The 20,633-nt window shown below is 48.7% G+C and overlaps 1 protein-coding gene across 1 annotated transcript in view; it reads left to right on the forward strand.

Annotated features, from left to right (window-relative positions):
• The window catches only part of GABBR2 (gamma-aminobutyric acid type B receptor subunit 2), a 365,809-nt gene that overhangs the window by 188,079 nt on the left and 157,097 nt on the right, over positions 1–20,633 (forward strand). The window contains exons 5-6 of the mRNA XM_045563833.1: positions 14,969–15,034; positions 19,970–20,170. Of these exons, the coding sequence (XP_045419789.1) occupies positions 14,969–15,034; positions 19,970–20,170 (267 nt within the window). The remainder of the gene's footprint in view (positions 1–14,968; positions 15,035–19,969; positions 20,171–20,633) is intronic.

A 20,633-nucleotide genomic window follows, 5' to 3' on the forward strand; every position in this document is an offset into this window, starting at 1 on the left:
GGGAAGCAACATGCCAGTTATTTAGCACCTCATCCAGAGCAGACACGGAGCCCGTGGGTCACATTTCAGCCCTGGGAGCCTCTGTCGATGAGGAGGCCTTAGTCTGGGGAGGGCCTGCTGGCAGCCCAGGTGGCTGGAACCAGATCCGCCCAAGCTCCTCCACCTGTGGCGCCACAGGCTGTGTGGGGCCTGGAGGACTCAGGATGGGGTGGCTGCTCAGCAGGGAGCACCTGCCGGTGTGGGGGAGAGTTGGGGGAGGAGGGTGGCCTGGAGCTGCACTGACATTCTCCTGCCACACGCAGAGGCATCTCTCCAGGGCTGGCACTTGAGGTAGCTGTGGCCCAGATGCCCAACGTCTGTGGGCTTTAAAGTTTAAAGAGCCTTTGTGTGCAGGGCAGAGGTACTAGTTGAAAGTCTGCAAGACACTGAGGACAGGACTGGGCTCTCTGCTCATCAAGCAGCCAGCTCTAACAGAAGTAGGAGTGACAGTCACAATGGTGAGAATAGCTGCCTTCCCAGTGCATGGACCGAGGGCCAGGCCCCCAAGCAGAGCCCTTGACCTTCATGTGCTCATTTAGTCCTCCCCAAAGCTCTAGGGCAGAGGGAATTTTTCTACGCCCCGTTCACAGATGGGGCTTGAGGCTCAAAGAGGATAAAGAACTACCCCAAGACACCCAGCTGACCAAGTGGCGGGTTGGGATTGAAACCCACGTCCAGGGCATGCCACGGCCCACCTTTCTCCACTGCCCCACATGACTGCGCTTCTGAGAAATACTCCAACTTCACAGACTCAGGGGACAGCAGGCTGAGGACAGGGGTCCCTGGCCCAGACACCTGCTTGGCTCTGCGTTCTTGGAGCCTTTGCTCAGTCGTCCCCTTTGCCCAGAGGCCTTCCCTGATCATTGCATTTAAAATTGAACTCCCTGCCACTGCAATCCCACTTGCCCCTTTCTGCCAGTTTTCTCCATGTCACTGACTGACATCTGTTTTTGTTTCCTGTGACTGCCGTAACCAAGTACTGCAAACTAGATGGCTTAAAACAACAACAATTTATTCTTTCACATTCTGGGGGCCAGAAGTCCGAGACCAGCATGTGGGCAGCACCTTGCTCTCTCAAAGGCTCTGGGGCTCTGCCCCACCTTTGTGGTTCGCTGAGAAATCAGCTTGCAAGAGGCAGATTAATTGGAGAAGAGACATACGAATTAACTTAACCTGTATAAGGCCCACCCTGCAATGGGATGCAGAAGCTTGTACATCATCTTGAGGTTACAGAAGGATCCCGGCAAAACAGCTGGTGGGAAGCAGGGAGAAAGGGAGTGGGGCTGAGGGGCAGTGAACGGTTACTGGGGAGAATTCAATGAGCTTGAGGAACATACAGTGGTCCCGGGCAAAGTCTGCTGGGCCCTTGGAGCGGACAATGGTTTGTGGCCAAAGTCTGTCCAGGTGTGTTGACAGACTTTAGTCTTCCTCCTGTGACATGAGTTCAGTTAATGAAAACTTGGGGAAGGGACTAGAGATGATTGTTTCCTTCTTTGGTAGGTTTGGACTTTAGGCAGCTAAGGGAACTTCAGAGAGTCCTGTGCTTTGGGAGAGTCAGTGCGGGTGGGGGGAGGTCAGGGGGCATTGAAGCTTCTTCAATCCAGCATGTCCATATGCCGTCTTTGCGGTGTGGGCTTCTGAGCCCCAACACCCTTCTCTTGGCTGCTGGTGTCACCAGCAGTCCTTGGCTTGTGGCCGCATAGCTCCAATCCCTACCTCACGTGGCATTTCACCCCTTCCCTTCACGTCGTCTTCTTGTTGGGACACTAGTCACGCTGGATTAAGAGCCTGCCCTACTCCAGGGTGATCTCATCCTAACCAACTGCATCTGCAACGACCCTGTTTTCAAGTAAGGTCACATTCTGAGTTATGAGAGATCGGGACTTCAGTGTGTCTTTTTGGGAGATGCAGTTCAACTCCTAACAACATTTGACATTCTGTTAATTTTACCTAATTGTTTCATCATCAGTCCCCTCCCATCGGAATATAAGCTCCAGAACACAGAAATTTCTGTCTCCATCACTCTTGTTTCCTATCACCTGAAACCCAACCTGTAATAATTCTGTAATAATTTGCTCAACAATTTGGTAGGGGTTTTGTGTGTGTGTGTTTTCTATGCTTTTTTTTTTTTTTTTTTTTGAGACAGAGTCTCACTCTGTTGCCTGGGCTAGATTGCCATGGCATCAGCCTAGCTCACAGCAACCTCAAACTTCCTGGGCTCAAGCGATCCTCCTGCCTCAGCCTCCCAAGTAGCTGGGACTACAGGCACATGCCACCATGCCCGGCTAATTTTTTTCTGTTTTTAGTTGTTTGGATAATTTCTTTCTATTTTTAGTAGAGACGGGGTCTTGCTCTTGCTCAGGCTGGTCTTGAACTCCTGAGCTCAAGCGATCCTCCTGCCTCGGCCTCCCAGAGTGCTATATGCTTTTTTTCTTTAATTTCAAAAAATATAGTGGGTAAAAGTGTTTTTTGTTACATGGATAAATTGTATCCTACTGAAGTCAGGGCTTTCAGTATACCCATCAACAGAATAGTGTACATTGCACTCGATAGGTGGATTTTTATCCCTCACCCTTCCCACTCTTCTTAGTTTCCAATGTCCATTACTGCTCTTTGTGATCATATATATCCCTCGTTTAGCTCCTGCTTATAAGTGAGAACATGTGGTATTTGCTTTTCCATTCCTGAGATATTTCACCTAGGATAACGGTCTCCTCAACAATTTGTTGAGTGTGTGAATAAAATACCAAGTCTGAATAGACAGAGCCAACAGAGGCTACAAGGGCAAAATACTCAGGAACAAAGAAAAGGTAGTAGCTTTTGGAAAGCTCCAAGGAAAAGCAAGTCTCTGATGTGTTGTGGGATAAGGTGCAGAAGGAGGTTCAGAGGACGGGGAAGGAAACCAAATATCAGATAGCAGAAGTAGAATCTGCACTGGAGGTAGTGTGGAGAGCAGAGTTAATGCCAAGAAAAATAAAAATCAATCATATGGAGGGCAAACTTGAGATGTTTTCCAGAGTTCAGAGGAAATGGCCAAAGAGATCAATCCAGTGGGAGAAAAGATAATAGTTATGGATACTGGAGAAGAGAGATTTTTAAGGAAAAACCAGGACAAATGAAATAGAACCAAAAATCGAAGACAAATGGGTACTCCATTTGCCTAGCACCCAGATTTTGGTTTCTAATAGCATCCTCCAACAAAAGGAGCCAGGGCTCCTTGGAGAAATGGCTGAGTCTGTGGGGCAGGCGTGGACGAGATGATCCCAGAGCATCCTGTAGTGCCCGAGGGTAAGAAAGTGCTCAGAATACCACCACCACCACCACCACCACTATTGCACCCTGGGGGAGATATCAAAGGAGTACAGCAACCTATTGCAAGAGCTCCCAATGGCCAAAGCTGGAATAATTTGAGCAATTACATAAACGTAATATTAGAATATAACCCAAAGCATAAAATAAATACCCACAAGTCCATATTTATATAAATGATTGAATAAATAAATAGAAGTGGATAGGCAATTCTCCTGTGTTGAATTCCCAATAACTTATGTAGATACTTCATGCTCCAAGGAGGTGGGACATAACTACCCACTACCTAAGTTATGTTCTTCCAAAGAATACAAATAACTTGCAAAAGAATAACTTGGAAGTGGAGAAACCTGATGAACCCTGCCTCAGCCAGGTGGTCACGGTCGACATCAGCAGTGAGAAGTCACGTCAATAGCTCCCTTGACACGATGTGAAGAAATGGCACTTCACCTCTGTGGTCTTCCTCTCCAAGTCCCATCACCCCAGTCTAACCAAGAGAAAGACATCAGACGAATTCCACTTGAAGGCCATTCTGCAAAATACCGGAGCAATACTCCTCGAAACTGTCTAGGTCATCAAAAATAGGGACTGTCTGAGCCAAAAGAAGCCTAAGGAGACATGACACCCAAGTATGACGTGGTCTCCTAGATGGTATCCAAGAATAAAAAAGGGACATTTATAATGTCCTAATAGTGAATAAACCTAATAATGGTGTATCAATATTGGTTCATTAATTGTGACAAATGTACCATGCTAACATAAGATGTTAATAATAGGGAAAACTGAGGGGAGGGTGTATGGGAACTCCCTAGACTATCTTTGCTAATTTTTCTATAAATATAAAACTATTGTCAAATGTTTATTTAAAAAAATAGGAAACAAACTTCAAGACAGACCTAGTACTATTGGACCATACAAAATTGCCAGTAGTCTAACCATTTTTTGAACTACAAAATCAACAATTTCATCTGGAAATATACAGACTGCATGTGCAGACTGGCCCACCTGTCTGCAGTCTAGCAGAACTGGTGAAAGGAGTGTCATGCTCAGACCCATTTTGGCAAAAGTTTTGACTTTCAAACTTAAAGGGGAAAAATCTTACAAATATCTAGGCCAGAAAATAACAAGGTGCAAAACCAGGCCACCCTCCGACTCCTCTGCAACATTAAATCTCAGAAACAATAGAACAACTGGGAGACATTGTCGGCTATGCGAGGCTCACACAATGTACCAGCCCAGTGCCCCTCTTGAAGTTAGTCCCGAAGTCCTACGTCAGCCAGCTGAGAGAGATACATGCTTTATAGCCAAGGTCATGATCGAAATGGCTGACCAGGGACCACTGGAACCTGTAGATGGAGAGCTAAGTCTAGATAATTCTTATAAAAGTATATACAGGTGCAAAAATTACATATAATTTTATACATAATGCAAAAAAACGGTATCTGTAATAGCAATAATTGAAATATAAAAATCCAGATTACCTTCACAGGGCCTGAGAAGTGAGTGAATATAAAGAATGAGTGCTAAAGTCTTGGTCTTAACTAGGACAGGGACCCAAAAGAGACCACTGTGCTCATGAGTTTCATAATTAGAGAAATAATAAGCTAAAGAACACTTGGAAAAACTCAATGGTAAATATACTGTAGTGCAAACAGAACCTGAAGCTGCAGAAACACGGAAGGCAAAAGCATAGGAAATCTAGTCCACATACCGAAACAGAAAGCAAACATGCAAACCGGAAAGCACGAAACAGATAATTGCAGACCAAATATAATGGTAATGACCAGAAATTCAAATAGGTCAAACTCATTATTAAAATCAAAGACTAGGATTGTGTTTTGAAAAACAAACTCTAGTGATTTACGTCAGATAAATAAAGTGATGCAGAAAGGTTAAAGGTGGAAAAGATTGGACAAATTTCTACCAAGCAAACCAAACTGCAGCAAAAATCCCAGTATTTGTCTCAGACCAAAGGGAATTCAAGGTACAGGCGTCAAACGGGATTAAGGATAGTCGTTTTCTGTAGATAAAGATACAAACCAAAAAAAAAAAAAAAGATACAAAGCACCATGAGAATAACACGCTTGTGGACTATTATTGCTTTAAATTACATCTCACTGAAATAAATAAAGAAAAGCCTGCTAAAAATACGAAGGGGAATTGGTAGTAACACAATAGTGTTGGGAGACACAACATCTCTTTCTCAGTCCACGCAAAGAAAAAGCAAGAACACAGAGGAAGTGAATCATGAAATTAATAAGGCTGATTTAGCAGGTATGTATCAAAATTTGTATCAAGAAAGTCAGGAAGTAAAACCATTTCTGTGTGATGAAGACCTGAGGCCGTGTAAGCTCGTTCCAAGCCCGTTCTAAACAGGGGACTTTAAAGGCGAGCTGTTTCCAGGCTGGGCAGGAAGCTACTCCGTAGAGACCCCGCGCTGGGCATGTTGGGGAGAAGTGCAGGCTGCAGACTCCCCTCTTGTCCACTTCAGTTGCTTCCTCCACCTTCCCTGAAGTGGCCCCAGCCCCGTATTCATATTTTCATTTTTTGGTAGAGTCTGTGTGTGCATTATTTCAACCATGGGGCATCCACAGACCCTTCTGGAATTGAGATGTAAGAGGCAATTGCCCCACTTCAATCCAGTTGTGGAAACCAGATACTTTTTATGAAAATAACAGGAATTTTAAAAAATCTTTTATTATAAAATAAAATAAAGATTCAAAAACCACACAAATCACATGAATGTCTTCATGAATCATAAGGGAAACACCACCCAGGCCAGAGAACTTTGTCAGATACCCCAAAACTCCCTTCCATCCACCCACTCCCAGGTGCAACCCCCTACCTGCCACCAATGAGGGGCCGTATGCCCTACTTTTATAGTAATCGCTAATGTTCTGTTCTTTCTTTCTCTCTTTCTCTCTCTCTTTCTTTCCTTCCTCCCTCCCTCCCTCCCTCCCTTCCTTCCTTTCTTTCTGTCTTTCTTCTCAGAACTCAGGAAACATAGGGAATGCTGTTTCTAGCTGTGACCCTCTATTTTTTTATTGTAGTAAAATATATATAACATAAGATTTACCATTTTAACCATTTTTAAGGGTTCAATTCAGTGGCATTAAGTACATTGACAGTGTTTTGCAACCATCCCATTACCCATTTCCAGAACTTTTTTGCCATCCCAAACAGAAACTCAGAGCAGGGGCTTTGAATCGAGAAGACCCTGGGCTGGACTCCTGTGCCTGCTCCCGTGTCCTCCTGTACAGAGAGGACATTGAGATGTCCCAAACGTTGTGTGACAGTCACCATGTACAGAGTGTTGGGTCTCACGGGGGCTGAATAAGTAGTAGTTGATGTTATGTTGGAAACCTGAGAAACACTAGAGTAGAGAAAGCACTAAATAATAAAATTATAGAACTTAAGGGGAAAAATCCATGCAATTCCCATCTTTTGGTGCATATCTTAAAATAATAACAAAGGGCTTGATAACACCCAAACCCGGGGACACTGCGCAAAGCTGAAAGACTGTGAGCAGTTTGCAGTCTGGGCCCACAGAGCTGCCCCTTTGCAGGTGGATTCGCCAGAGGAAGCAGGAGCCTTGCTTGCCCCCACGGTGCTGTGACAGCAGGGTGACTCTTTGCAGATGCCACTTCTCTCTCTTCCCCATCTCATCACAGCCTCTTTTTCTGCCCTCACCCCACGCTCCTGCTTCAATAGCAACGGAGGACATTTTTTAGCACTCACTTCGTGCCCACGAATTCATTAATTTATTTAATCCTCGCAATAACTCTATGATAGCAGTCAGCAAAGTACGGCCCACAGGCCAAATCCGGCCCACTGTCTGTTTTTGTAAATAAAGTTTTATTGGGACATATTCATTTGCCATAGCGTCTTTGGCTGCCTTTGTGCCGCAGCAGCACAATTAATTGCGACAGACACTGTATGGCCTGTGAAACCTAAAATATTTACTACCTGCATCTTTATAGAAACTGTTAGCCACCACCTGCTCGGGAGGCAGGTGCTATTACTGTTGTCATACAGGTAGAGAAACTGAAGCTCAGGGAGGTTTAATAACTTGCTCCAGGCCCTGCAGCTGATGAGTAACTGAGCGGAGAGTCTAGTCCAGCAGCCCCCCTACAGACTGGCTCTGAGCCCCCACGGCAAGCCTGCCAGCATGGTGCCCACCCGCACGTCACGGCTAGCAGGATGGCTCCTCTGTGGCCTCTTGAAAGTCCAGGGGTTACTCAAACACCCAAAATTTAAAAATGACCTCTCTCCCCTAGGCCTTCTCCATAGTAAAGCAGGAATGAAGTGGCTCTGCAGCATAGCTGCTGACCGTAAGTGGAGCGGTAGTAAAAAGAGGGGAATGACAGACAGAAAGACGGGTAAACAGAAAGCTCTCATTCATCTTCCTTTTTTATATCCGAGCAATGTTTGGGCTTCAGTGAGCCATCATGGAGACCCCCTAAACTGAGCCAGGCTTTCTACTCTAAAAGAAAAAAGAAAAAGAAAATATGCTGCTTCTGCTCAGAGCCATGTTTAGCTTTCTTTTTTGAATGATTCACAAATATAGCCCAATTCTCTACCAATATTTCTGGGCATTCTTGTGCCTCAGTTATCACATTAAGGGGACAGCTTTGACCAGAAAAGCCACCCAGCTGGCCAGCAATGACAGAGCGGCTCCTAGAACCCCAGCAGAGAGGGGAGGGAGGCAGAGGCAGTCTAGGGTCAGGACCTGCCACGGAGGGAAGTGCGTCAATTTCTCATTGCTGCTGCAACGAATACGAGTGGCTTAAACAACACAAATCTATCTTACTGTTCTGGAGGCTGGAAGTCCAAAAAGGGTCTCCATAGGCTAAAATGAAAGTGTCAACGGGACTGCATTCTTCCAGAGGCTCTGGGGAAGAATCCATTTCTTGTCTTTCCCAGCATCCAGAGGCTGCCTACTCTCCTTGGCTGGTAGCCCCTTCCTCAAAGCCAGCAATAGTCAGTCGAGTCTTTCTCACATTGTGTCACTATCTCTGGCTCCTCCACTTTTAAGTACCCTTGTGGTTACGTTGGGCCCACCTGCGTAATCCATGAAACTCTCCCTATTTTAAGATCAGCTGCTAAGCAACCTTAATTCCATCTGCAGCGTGAGTCCCTGCTTGCCACATAACATACATGCTCAGGGGTTCTGGGGGTTTGGATGTGGCCACCGTTCCCCTGTCATAGGAAGATGCAGAGATCAGCCTTGAGGAGGACTGTCCTCGCCTGTGCTCCACGGAGTGTCCTAGTGGGAACTGTGTTCTCCCTGCCCCACCGGCCAGAAAAGTCCTGGAGGGAATCATCCCCCTTTTCCCCAACCGGATAGGAGAGCCCCGATGGGAACTGCCACCCCGCAGCCGGGAGCCCACCCCGACTGCCTGCACAGCCCAAGGGCAGGCAAAGCTGCAGGATAAACATGGCGCATCTTCCCAGGGGCCAGTTTTGCTCAGACATGGAGAGGAAAAGGCATTATTTTTATCTTATGACATAGATATATTATTGGAATGCTAAATATGCATGAATTTTCAAGATACATTAACAAACTTTAAAGAAATGCCAAGCTTTGCCAGTGGGCTGCTGTGGGCTATTCCCTCCCCACTCCCTTTCTTGAGAGTAAGTACATGTTTCCCATTTCTCTGCCTTTAGGGACATTTCTGGTGGGCTGGAGGGGAGTCTAAGAAAGATTAATTTTAGCTACATAAAAGAGAAGACTCATTCTGGGTGTGGAATCGGTCTGTCAGACACAGGAGGGACTTTGGAGAACATCTGGGCTAACCCTCTAGGGCTCAGCCCAGGTCTACAGCCAGAAGGGCGGGGTGTGACTGGCCTGGCGACCTGCACCTGGGCCAGTGCCCGCTGCCCCTGGTGAGGCCACTGCCCAGCCCACATCATGGCCAGCCTCTAATAGCTCGGCCGCCTTAGGGCTCATAGCATCTCAGCCCTTTCTGCAGCACTATGCATGGTTTTGTCTGATTTTTCAGCAGCCCAGCGCAGTAGGTAGAGTGGTGAGAAATCAGGATGCGATTGAGTGGGCTGAGACCGGTGCATGGGTGGCAGGGGACTGACTCCAGACAGCCCAGAGGTCAAAGCCAAGGTCAGGCATGACCTTGACCTTCCTCGTAGGGTCCCACACTCCTGTGGCAGGGAGGGCCGGCCAGCCAGGATGGTCCCTGATCTTCCTTGCTTCTGCTGTCCCGCTCTTTAAATGCATGCCAGCTATTCTAATGGCTCAGGATTGCATTTGCCATTTATATCTTTTCACTTCAAAATCTGCCCGACTTTTCTCGAGGAGTTGTTGCTGCAGACTGGGTGCCGAGCTCCAGCAGTGCAGCCCTGGCGGGGTTTGCTTTCTCAGCTGGGAGGCAAGAGATAGGGGTGAGTGGACAAGCACTCAGGCTCCGGGGCCACACCAACCTGGGGGCGGGGCTGGCACCACCACTTCCCACCTGTGTGACCTGCGTCTCAGGTTGAATTCCCTAGAAACAGAGCCTGAGATTCTTGTGAAAGGGATTTACTGAGGGGGTGCTCTCAGGAGCAGGGGAGGGAAGCAGGATAAGGCAGGGATGCGGGGAGCCGGGCCAGAAAGCTGGCTGGAGACCAGTTTAGCCAGGCCCCATGGGGCTCTCTGGAGCATAGATGACACCATGGAGCTGGTCCCACCTTTCGGCAGCCGGGCTGGAGTTTGATACCCATGCGGGTCAGTCACTGGCTGCTGTCTGTGGGGTGTGGGGCACGGCCTGGCCCTACAGCCAGGAAGCTCCCCTTAGCAGAGGGCAGTCCTCCAGAGAAGGCACTGAACTGCCGGGAGCCTGCTCGCACCGCAGCTGGGGAGGGTGCACCTGCCCCCAGGAGACGGTCCGGCAGGACCAAGGGCGTCCACTGCACCTGGGAAAGTTGCTTAATTCTTTGGGCTTGATTTGCTCATGAATCTTTCCAAAGTGGGCACAATAACACGGCCACCTCCTGGGGGGTGGGGGTGGGGGGCGGCTGACGCACAGCTTAGCACAACAGCTAGAAAGAGCTCAAGAATCATTCTTTATTTTTATCATACTGTGTTAGGATCACTTGCAAACTAGAGGTTACACACTAGTTCTTTGGATCAGGTCATTCCTCTTGCGCACCTGTGAATGTGTGTGTGATTTCAGCTCCTTTTAAGAAGTCCAGAGACAAAGAGACAAGGTGGTTCTAGACAATGCATGAGAGGGGGTTAAGAAAGAGGAAGGAAATCTACCCAGGGTGCGGGGAGCACCGGGCTCCTCTCCAGAGAGAGTGTAGGGGGTCTTTTGCCTCACACGTCCTGTGGCTGTTGGGAGGGTTTGGGCTGAGCACCCCCCTTGTCCCCGTCCCCCCTTCCCCCATGGCTGTTTCCTTCCATGTTTGCCCCTTTCCTAGGGGAGTGGCCTCTTGAGGGTGTGAACACGGGTCTCCAGCCCTAGACCTTGACTTCTCATTTGTCCCACATTGTGTCGTCTAGTTCCACTCCAGGTGGCCCCTGCAGAGGCGAGTCCAGACTCTAGTCTGGAAAATCCTCTGCCCTCTGCCACGTTCCCCCTTCTCTGTGACACCACAGCTCCGTTCTGTCACTCTCATCCTCAGAGACGTTCATGGCTCTCCCTGTCTACCCCTCAGTACTCCCGAAACTGCCCCACACCCTTTCAGCACAGGAGATGGGCTCATACCCCTGGCAGGGTGGCGCGGGGCTTGGCTAGAAGCAGGGGCCATGGTAACCCCAATGTTTTCTTTCCTATCTCTGAACGTTCTGGAAAAGATATGCAACATTGAAAAGTGGATTCTGGAACTTTTGTGAGTGCATGCTCCTGTGTATAAAAACTGTTAAGATTCTCTAAATCCAAAACTGTTTCCCCAACCCCTGGATCTCCCAGTAAGTTGCTACCCCAGAAAGAATACCGAGGTATATCTGTGCATTTCGTACCCTCAGGATACCTCCTCATGCCCTAGAACACACATACCCCAGCTTGGGAAGCACCTCAAACTCCTTATACTGCTCTCAAGGGCCCCTGCCAAAGACCCTGGCCTGGTGTCACCTCCCCTTGGCCTCTTCCCACCCCAATTCCAGGCTCTGGCTGCAATTCTGCTGGCTTCTCCTCTTTCCTCCCAGGCTTTGCAGCATCTCGCCCCCTCTTACTTGCCATCTAGAAGCAGAGTGGGTGTGAGCAGCTTCCTGCATCGGGCACCACCTAGCTCTGCGTAGGGTCTTTCTCCGGGGCCCTTGATGGTCAGGAGGCACCCGGGGAGGGCTCTGACTCTAGGGTGCCGTGCAGCCTGGGAGGAAGCCTCATGCCTCTCTGGGAAGGGGTCAACTAGATGGGTGATCCCTTAGGCCCCATCCAAACCTAACAGCCTGGGAGCACAGAACCAAGTGGTCCTTGCAACTTGGTTGTCATGGCAATGGAGACACTAAGTGGTCCACAAGTGGCAGAGCTGGTTGTTTATCCGTCAGTCAGGCGGTCAGCCATGAAGATGTGTGTCCCTTGGTCTACTCGAGAAATGGACATGGTGAAGCCAGTTAGTGCATAGACCCTAGGGTGGGCAGCATATTTAGCGCAGTGATGATGTCTACCAGCTACTGAATCAGCAGTGTGGCCAGGCATCGTGCGTGGTGCTGCACACGGCATGCCGTCACCATATGCCTTCATCATGCATTCACTTCATTATGCATTCAACGCATACTTGTTGACATGCGTGTCATGCCCTTGCTGGGAGCTGGGAACCCAGAGGTGAGTCAGGTTAATCTCAGTCCAGTGGGTAAGACGGACAAGTGAGTGGACTCGTGCCAGGTTGGAAGGAAGTGCAGTGTGCTCCAGGCCCTCAGAGGAGGAAACGGCCACCACACCTGGTGGCCCAGACAGATGGATTCTTGGAGCAAAGGATCCTGAGCTGAGGCAGGAAGGGTGGTGTCAGCGGTGCAGGCAGAGCGCGTGGGATGGGAGGGCAGGGCAGTGTGGATGGGTGAGCTTCAGAAAGAAGGCAGGGCAGAGTGAGAATACAAGCAAAAGAATGGATGAACGAATGGATGGCAGTCCTGTTTCAGGGAACTGCAGGTAGTTCATTCTCACCGCCATGGAGCAATAGTGGGAAATGTGGTAGAGAATTGTGCAGGAGTCAGTTGGTAACGAATAAGAGTTTGATCTGTAAACCTCGAGGTGCCGTGGAAAGACTTCACACAATCAGACTTGGATCTTGGAATGATCCCTTTGTCTGCTCTGTGGAGAAGGGTGGATGGGGCAGGATTAAAGGGTCCATTTGGGAGGCTGTGCTGTTCACTGAGCAGGGGCTGATGGTGACTAAGCCCAGGGCCGGGGGCTGGAGAGACGGGGATGGTTCGGGAGCTTGTGAGCAGACGAAGCCATCCCTGGGCATGGTGGGGTGAAGGAGACAACTGGATCTACGATGATTCCCAAGTTTCCGACGTGGCAAGTGGAGGCTGGCGATGCCATTCTTAGTACGGGAGACACAGGAGGAGGAGGGGGCTCGCCGAGACAGCTGAGGACTTCAGCTGGGGACGAGTTGCGCTGGAGGTGCCAGACAGAATCCAACTGGAGGAGTCCAGTGGGCAACGAGAGAAAATTCTGGGCTGGGGAAGGAGGTTTGCAGTCCACAGCACACAGAGGGCAGTTGTGGCTGGAGTCAGGAGTGAGGCTGTCTGCAGAGCAGGGGGAGCAAAGGCTGAGGGCAGAGCACCGGCATTTGGGGACGGGCAGGAGATGAGGGGCTGGTGCAGGGCAGGCTGAGCAGGGGCGACCAGGGAGGTGGGAGGCCCGGAGAGAGCATCTGATGGGTTTCACTGGGATGAATCCAACAACCACTGGGCAAGGTAGGGAGGATTATCCCTGTTTCAGAGATAAAGAAATTGAGGCTGCTCCAGGAGGTTAAGACCCAGGGTTTTCAGCTAATCAGAGGTGGAGCTGGGATTTGAAGCCAGGACTCTTTGACTCCAAAATCCAATAAGCTGTTTGTATCATGTTTAGCAATGCAGGGCTCGGCACAAAGTAGATGCTCAGTAAGTGTTTACAGGCTGCCTGGGTGGATGGATGGATGCTGTTAGCAGCAAGAAATGCTAAAAGATTCCAACAAACAAGCAGAAAGACCCAGGAGCATGCCTGGGAGCATGTCCACAGAACGGAAGCAGCTTAGAACTTTTTATAGCATTGCAGACTGGTGATGACAAAGGCTTGCCTTCCTGCAACTGCTCTGTTAACGATCTTTCAAAGTCCTTTCAGAGCAAGTGGGTTTTTTTTTTCTCTTCTTCTTTCCATTCTTGCTTGCAAACGAAGGATGATTTTAGAATCCAGGCCTTCTTTATTTTGCTAAAGTACATGATGAGTAAAATGGCCTCGCAGTCAGCACTTTCCAATTTTAAAAGATGCTAAAAACTGATCTGTAAAGGCATGTTTTTCTTCTCTATGTATCAAAGGGCCTTGAGGCCTGCTGGAGGGGGTGGCTGAGCAGCAGGAAGGTGGTACCACCTGCGAGGCTGGGCCTCACTCTGGAGGGTAGGAAGCCTCTGGGGTGGGGAGCAGCTGTGTGGCCCAGGGTCCGGCTGGTCTCCTGGCAGCTGCCCTGCAGCCTTCTTTGGCCTGTTCCTCTCTGTGGATCCCAGCGCCCCAGAAAGTGACCAAGGGCCTGTTACCCTGACCCAGGAGAGCCTCAGGCAGGTGCTCAGTAAATGTTTGTTGAATGAATGAATGAGTCACCGGGGCTGTTGTACAGTCGACACCTTTTAACCACACTGAGATCATGAATGTAGCCCCATTTACAGGACTTTCAAATATAGATTTTCCTTAGAAATAAAGTGGCACACTCACTATGGGCTAGGCACTGTGTTAAGAACTTTACAAGGATTATTTCAATTTGTCCTCCCAACAATCCTGTAAGGTAAGTACTACCATTCCCCCCGTTTTACAGGTGAGGCAATTGAGGCTGAGATGGAAAAGGAGCCGCCTGTGGCCACCTGAGGGTTGTTGATGAAGCTGAAATTTGACCAAAGCTCAAAGCTTGAAACTCTGAAACCTTTTAATTGGGAGGCTCTGTGGGCTCCAGGAATGCCTTGAGGGGTTGATTGTCAAGAAGCAGAAAAGTCTAGAACACTGTGGGGACAGTATGCTTGGCTGGGCTCTTACCTCTGCCCCCAACTCCCCAGGGGACCTTAGAAGCTCCTTTTCCCTCCTCTGGCCTCAGTTTCCCTGTAAGTAAAGTGAGGAATAAGTTTAGATGATGTCTCCATGCACTGCAGGGTTTGCCTGCCCTTGTTGGAAGAGAACAGGGGGGAGTCCAAGGCCCCTCAGGGCAGCCAGCTTCAGCCTGGGGCCTGTGCAGGCTTGCCCTATGCTTGCCCCACGGCTTGCCCATGAGACCAGGGAGGGCCGGCTGTAGGAGCCGAGGGGAAGCTGGCCCCAGAGAGGGCCAGAGAATCCAGCCTGGGCTGGGCTGGGGGTAAGGTTCTGCCCTGCCCACCTGCCCAGGCAGCGCTCTCACCTGGGAGCCTGGGGCACAGGAGTGTTCTCTGCCCGTGGCCTTGAACCCCGCGTGGTGTGCTGATCATCTGCTCACCTTCACATACCTGTCCTTCTGTCCGCAGGGGAATGACGTGCGGATCATCCTTGGCCAGTTTGACCAGCATATGGCAGCAAAAGTGTTCTGTTGTGTAAGTAAAACCGTCGTATCAGTTTTGTCTTTGGGGAGGTTCACGAAGCTTGGTCTCAGACTCATTCTTGCTGCTTGGTCCGAGAGCGGGACCCTAGGACGGGGGCCTGGGTTCCCGGAGGCAGAGGTCTTGTGCTCACTCTTCTTTCTTCTGTCTAAGGAGCTAAAATCCCAGGGCTCAGAACAGTACAGTCACAGGGGGAGCCAGGGACCTCGATTCATGAGACCCCCCTCTGACCTATTGTCTCAGCCTGATCAGGAAATTCTACATCCCCCGATTTAATCATGCGTGACAGAGCCCTGCTGTGAGCATGGTGCAGAGATAGCGTCCAGAGATCAGGGCGAGAATGAAGTGACTCGGTTCCTCTCTAGGCCTGCAGGGAGGGCTCAGAGTCTTAGGTTTAGGACAACTGTCAACTGTCCCAGTATCTACCCCCAAATCCTTTACAGTTGTCTAGTATGTGGTAGGTGACAAAGTACTGCTTTATACCTTATCTCATTTCATCTTTTCAATGACCATGAGCAACTATGATTACACAGTTTTACAGATGCGGAAACAGAGGCCAGAGAGGCAAAGGGGCTTGTCCGGCCCCAGCCAATTCACGGCAGAGCCCAGGCTCAATCCTCATTCACCTGATTGCAATTTAGTCTTAAAAAAAGAGGTTTTCTCCACATGATTTCTCACTTAAGTTATATATAAGGGCTCTGACACAGGAACTAAATCTGTTTCCATTTTGATGCCCCGGCTCCTAATCCTCCACCCCACTCAGGAAAAAATCAGCGGAATGAGAGCCCTGTTAGGTGAGTCATTGTCTACCCAATGGGCTTCTCTTCAGACTGAGGTTGTTCTAGGTGTATTCTCCAGTGATGGGCCACAGATCTCTGTCCTCTTTGATCTTTTTGTCAGTATAACCTGGATGAAGTTATAAATAGGTTTGTAGGAATTTTAGAAGTCATGAAATATGTTAGATGACAGAGCCAGGGTTCAAAGAACTTTAACAGGTTGGAATATTTGATGAAATCCAAGGAGATTAATGATTCTAATATAAGGTTATATTAAAACAAATCCAGCTACCTAAGTCCAAGGTGGTAGAGGCATAGCTGGGGAGTACTGTGTGCTGAGAAGTGACTTTGAGTGTCTCAGTTGACCCCCAGTTTACTACAGAGTCTGGTCACTGAGGTCACCAGCGTTAGCACAGTGGCAGAGAGTGACCTCAGACTACATGTCCACACCCGGGGCAGGGTGGTCCCTTTGCTCTCTGCTGGGGAAATCCCACTTGGGGTGCCCTGCCCAGCTCCTGGTGCCCCGTTTCAGGACAGGTGCAGGGACTGAAAAGAGACCAGGAGTGAGGACAGAGCAGTGGCTGAAAGCCACAGTCTCACAGGATTGTTTCACCTGAAGGCTCAGGAGCAAGATGAGAATGGCCTGATCATCTTCTGACTTAGCCGGGAGGAGGGAGAGGCTACGAGGCTGACATTGCAGGAGACCTTGGATGGAGCTTGGCACTCAGGAGCCAGTCAGCTTGGGCTTGAATCCCTGGTGTGCTGCTTGGTACTGAAGCTGGGCATGCTATTTATACTCTCTGGACCTCAGCTTTCTCATCTGTAAAATGGGGATGATAACACCTGTCTCACAGGATTGCTGTGAAGATTCAATGAGCAGAAACCCTTTGCACAGTACCTGATGGACGAGTACTGAGAGTCCTCGGTAAATGTCAGCAATCTTGTTTTGTTTGTTTATATGAGATCTCAGGTGTCTGGAGATGGAAGGAGCCACTGCTGGGCTGGCGAGTTTACTGGTGGATCTCACAAAATTGTGATGAGCATTCTGCATCTCAGTGAAGAGTAGCAAGAGGTCTTTCCGCATTAAAATCGAAGGAGGACCATAAGAAAAATTGAAAATGTGGAGCGAGTAGATTTAATAATTTTACTCCAAAAACTTACAAACCTTGCTCCCTACTACCTAGGGTCCAGAAATAGCCCATTTTAAGAAGGAAAATAATGCCCCAAACTAGAGAACAAGCTTTCTTGTAGGGAAGAAACTGGGTTTTTCCCCCCATGTTCCCAGGGCCTGGCGAGGAGCTGGTGCACGGTGGGTGGTTGATGTTGACCAAATGAGGAAAACAAATAACTCCAGGGAAAATAAATTAATAAAAATGATCCTCGAAGATGCCACAGTAAGCCCTGGCCACCTCCCGTTTGCAAGGAATGCAGACAGACCTCATGTTCTGATCCAAGCCAAAGCAGAGCCCAGGCATGGCTGTGACTTCACTCTGTGCCAGGCGCTGGGACAATTTTCCGAGTGACTTTTCCAGCCGTGGTTTCCACTTGAGAACAGATGGCACGGCTGTCTTCCTTTTGACCCGAAGCCCCAGGCAGCCTGCCTTCCACATGGCATGGGGACACCACCCCCTTCCCCTCCCGCTTTCCTCCTCACTCTTGTCAGACTTACGGTGTTTTGAGAGGGGGTTTCTCTGAGACCCTTTGCTGGCTGCTTCACCCATTAAGGAGTCTCTGTGAGGTTTCTGGTTGTGTGTTGGGTCCATGTGCCAAACCCTTGCGTGGAATCTGCTTTTGAGGACGTACGGTCTTGCCTGGTTGGGAAGGAGTTCTTCTGGCAGGTCCAGAAGGTTCCGAGGAGTCTCTGCTCGATGTGTTCGTGCTGCATCAAGACTGGGGTGTGACAGAGGGAGGGGCTGCTCAGGGCAGGGACCACCTGGGAGAGCCTTCCTGCCCCTGTGAGGGTCAGAGCACAGGCCAGATGGAAGCAACCGCGTGTTTGCCATGCACATGCTGCAGTGCAAACTTTACAGCGTGTCGCTGCGTTCTTGAGATTGGCACTGCCACCCAATGGGAAAGCAGACTCCAGCAAATGCAAGGCCTATTTATAGCCCTGTGGCAAAATGTTCATTTTGGCTCTAGCACAGTATGAGCATGGCATGTCGCTTTTGTCTTCTCCTCCATCCTCAGTGATCTGTTCTAAATTCTCAAGAACTCCGATGTGGGTTCTGGTTTTAGCTCTGCTGGCTGTGTGACCTCAGGCAGGTCACTTCACATCTCTGGTCCCCAGCTGCCTCATCTCTAAAACGGAAGCAATGATCTCTGCCTTATATGCCTCACAGGGTTGTTGAGAGGCTTAAGTGAGGCCACCAAAGGGGGAGCATTGTCCCAAGTGTTAACTGCTTCACTGACGTTAGGTTTTATCACAATTGTTATTGTGACCCTTAACATAAAAGGAAATGTCCTTCTTGCATGGAGAGAGGAGAATGCAAAAAGAAACTTAATAAAAAGAGGAGATTGGATTTTTTTTAATTCACATCATGGTTACATGTCTACAACTAATAAGAACCAAAGCAGTTCATGGGGCTGAAGGATGTGAGCCCAGGACCACCCATCAGCACGCAGTAGGACCTGTTTGGTGGCCACAGGTTCTGGGACCATAGTTCTACCAGAGGCAGAGAAAATGAAAGCCAAGGCAACCAAGTAAACCGGAAACACCTTCATTTAGTCACTCTGTAACCGTGAGTGTCCTCTGTATACCAGGCACTGTGGTAAGCACTAGGAACCCAGGGGAGAGCTGGCATGGCCCCACCCTCCAGGAACTTTCCACTAACGTCCACTAATGTCCATTCATGTCCACTCTTGTCCACTCATGTCTACTCACATCCACTCACATCCACTCATGTCCACTAATGTCCACTATTGTCCACTGATGTCCACTAATGTCCACTCACGTCCACTCATGTCCACTCACATCCACTCATGTCCAGTAATGTCCACTATTGTCCACTGATGTCCACTCACATCCACTCATGTTCACTGATATCTACTCACATCCAGTAATGTCCACTCATGTCCACTCATGTCCACTATTGTCCACTCATGTCCACTCACATCCACTAATGTCCACTCATCAGAAAGCTATCAAAAAGCATGTTTTTCCTTATATAAGATAATTATAATAAGAATCAAAGCCAAGTAGAGGTACATTAGAACATTCTGGTGACTATTTTGTTTGAATGGGAGGCAGGCAGTGTGGCTTTGTAGCCTTAAAGTCAACAGACCTAGATCCAGGCCTGGCTTTTCTCCCTGGCTGTGTGACCTTGGAAAAGTTACTTTCCCTCTCTGGTTTTCAGTTTTGTCATTTGGGTGAATGTGGGTGACAATCAAATACGACACATGTAAAGCACACAAATGTAGGACATTTTTCTTAGGATCTGAATTTATTCACACTGTACTTTGGGTAAAGATTCAGAGAGACTTCTCAGTTTGCCAAGGGGCATCTTATATGAGCTGCACCCTTAGATTCAATTGTCTTGGCCAGTTGAAAATTGCTCCCCCTGGATTGTGTTTTGAGGCATGACCTTAGCTTTTAGTAAAGATCTATACCAAAAAACAGCTTTATCAATCTGTTGTAGATGTGGTGCTGGTACCATGCTGGCTAATTAGACAGTATCCTCCGTAGGAGGCATTTTTTGAGGGTTAAAGACTAGAAAACACTTTGTTTCTCCAAGGAGCTGGTATGTTTTCTCCTTATTGATAATGTAAATTATGTAAATAATCTTATTGTCCTTTTCTCCTAGGCTTCCAGGAAGTTCATAGTGAAATTTGCAGCTCAATTATGTAGACTGTTGGAAGCTTTGATTTATTTATCTCTATTCGGTTCCCTTTACCTCCTGTAAACATATTAAAATTTATATTTTCCTAGGCCCCTATGTTTTAATTTTTATTCAGTGTTTATTATTTTATTATACATGTTGTCCATAAAATACCTTGGATCCTCTGAGAAATAACAAGGAGGAAGTCAAGCAAGTAATAAAAATGTAATAAATCCTCAGTAAGAGGAAGCCTGACTTCACTCCACCTTTCTCACAGGGCACAGTACCCTGAATAGTGTTTGTCTCTTGGTGCTTCATAGTCGCCCCGTCTGTTGCAGGCCTACGAGGAGAACATGTACGGCAGTAAGTACCAGTGGATCATCCCAGGCTGGTACGAGCCTTCCTGGTGGGAGCAGGTGCACACGGAAGCCAACTCATCCCGCTGCCTCCGGAAGAATCTGCTTGCTGCTATGGAGGGCTACATCGGCGTGGACTTCGAGCCCCTGAGCTCTAAGCAGATCAAGACCATCTCAGGAAAGGTCAGTGCCTTGGTCTGCCCATTTTAGCCCCCAGGCCCACCTCCTTTGATCATCTTGTCTGATGATGTTGTCTGATTTATTGTCCTGTGTGTGACTTTGAGCAAATCACTTGACCTCTCTGAGCCTCACATACCTATAAAGCAGGGGTAGCCAGCCCTCTGCTGCGTGCTCCTCTAGGGAACTGTGAGAACCCAATGAGGCAAGGATACTCTGTAGGCACAGAACACAGTATGTGTGGAAGAGGTGCAGTCCTGGCGCCAGTGACAGGGCCCTTTAGACTCTGCCAAAGCTTCATTCCGTGCTCCTCTGACTCGGAATGTCATTTCTGTCACATCGATGCTCTCCTGGAGGACAGAAAAAAACTTTTCAAGTAGACTTTGGGAAACAGACTAGTTCAAACCCCAGTTTTGCCACTTACCCAGCTCTGTGACCTTGAACTTGAGTTCTCTGAGCCTCTGTTTCC

This window comes from Lemur catta, chromosome 10 (assembly GCF_020740605.2).
Source record: "Lemur catta isolate mLemCat1 chromosome 10, mLemCat1.pri, whole genome shotgun sequence".
Lineage (NCBI taxonomy): Eukaryota > Metazoa > Chordata > Mammalia > Primates > Lemuridae > Lemur > Lemur catta.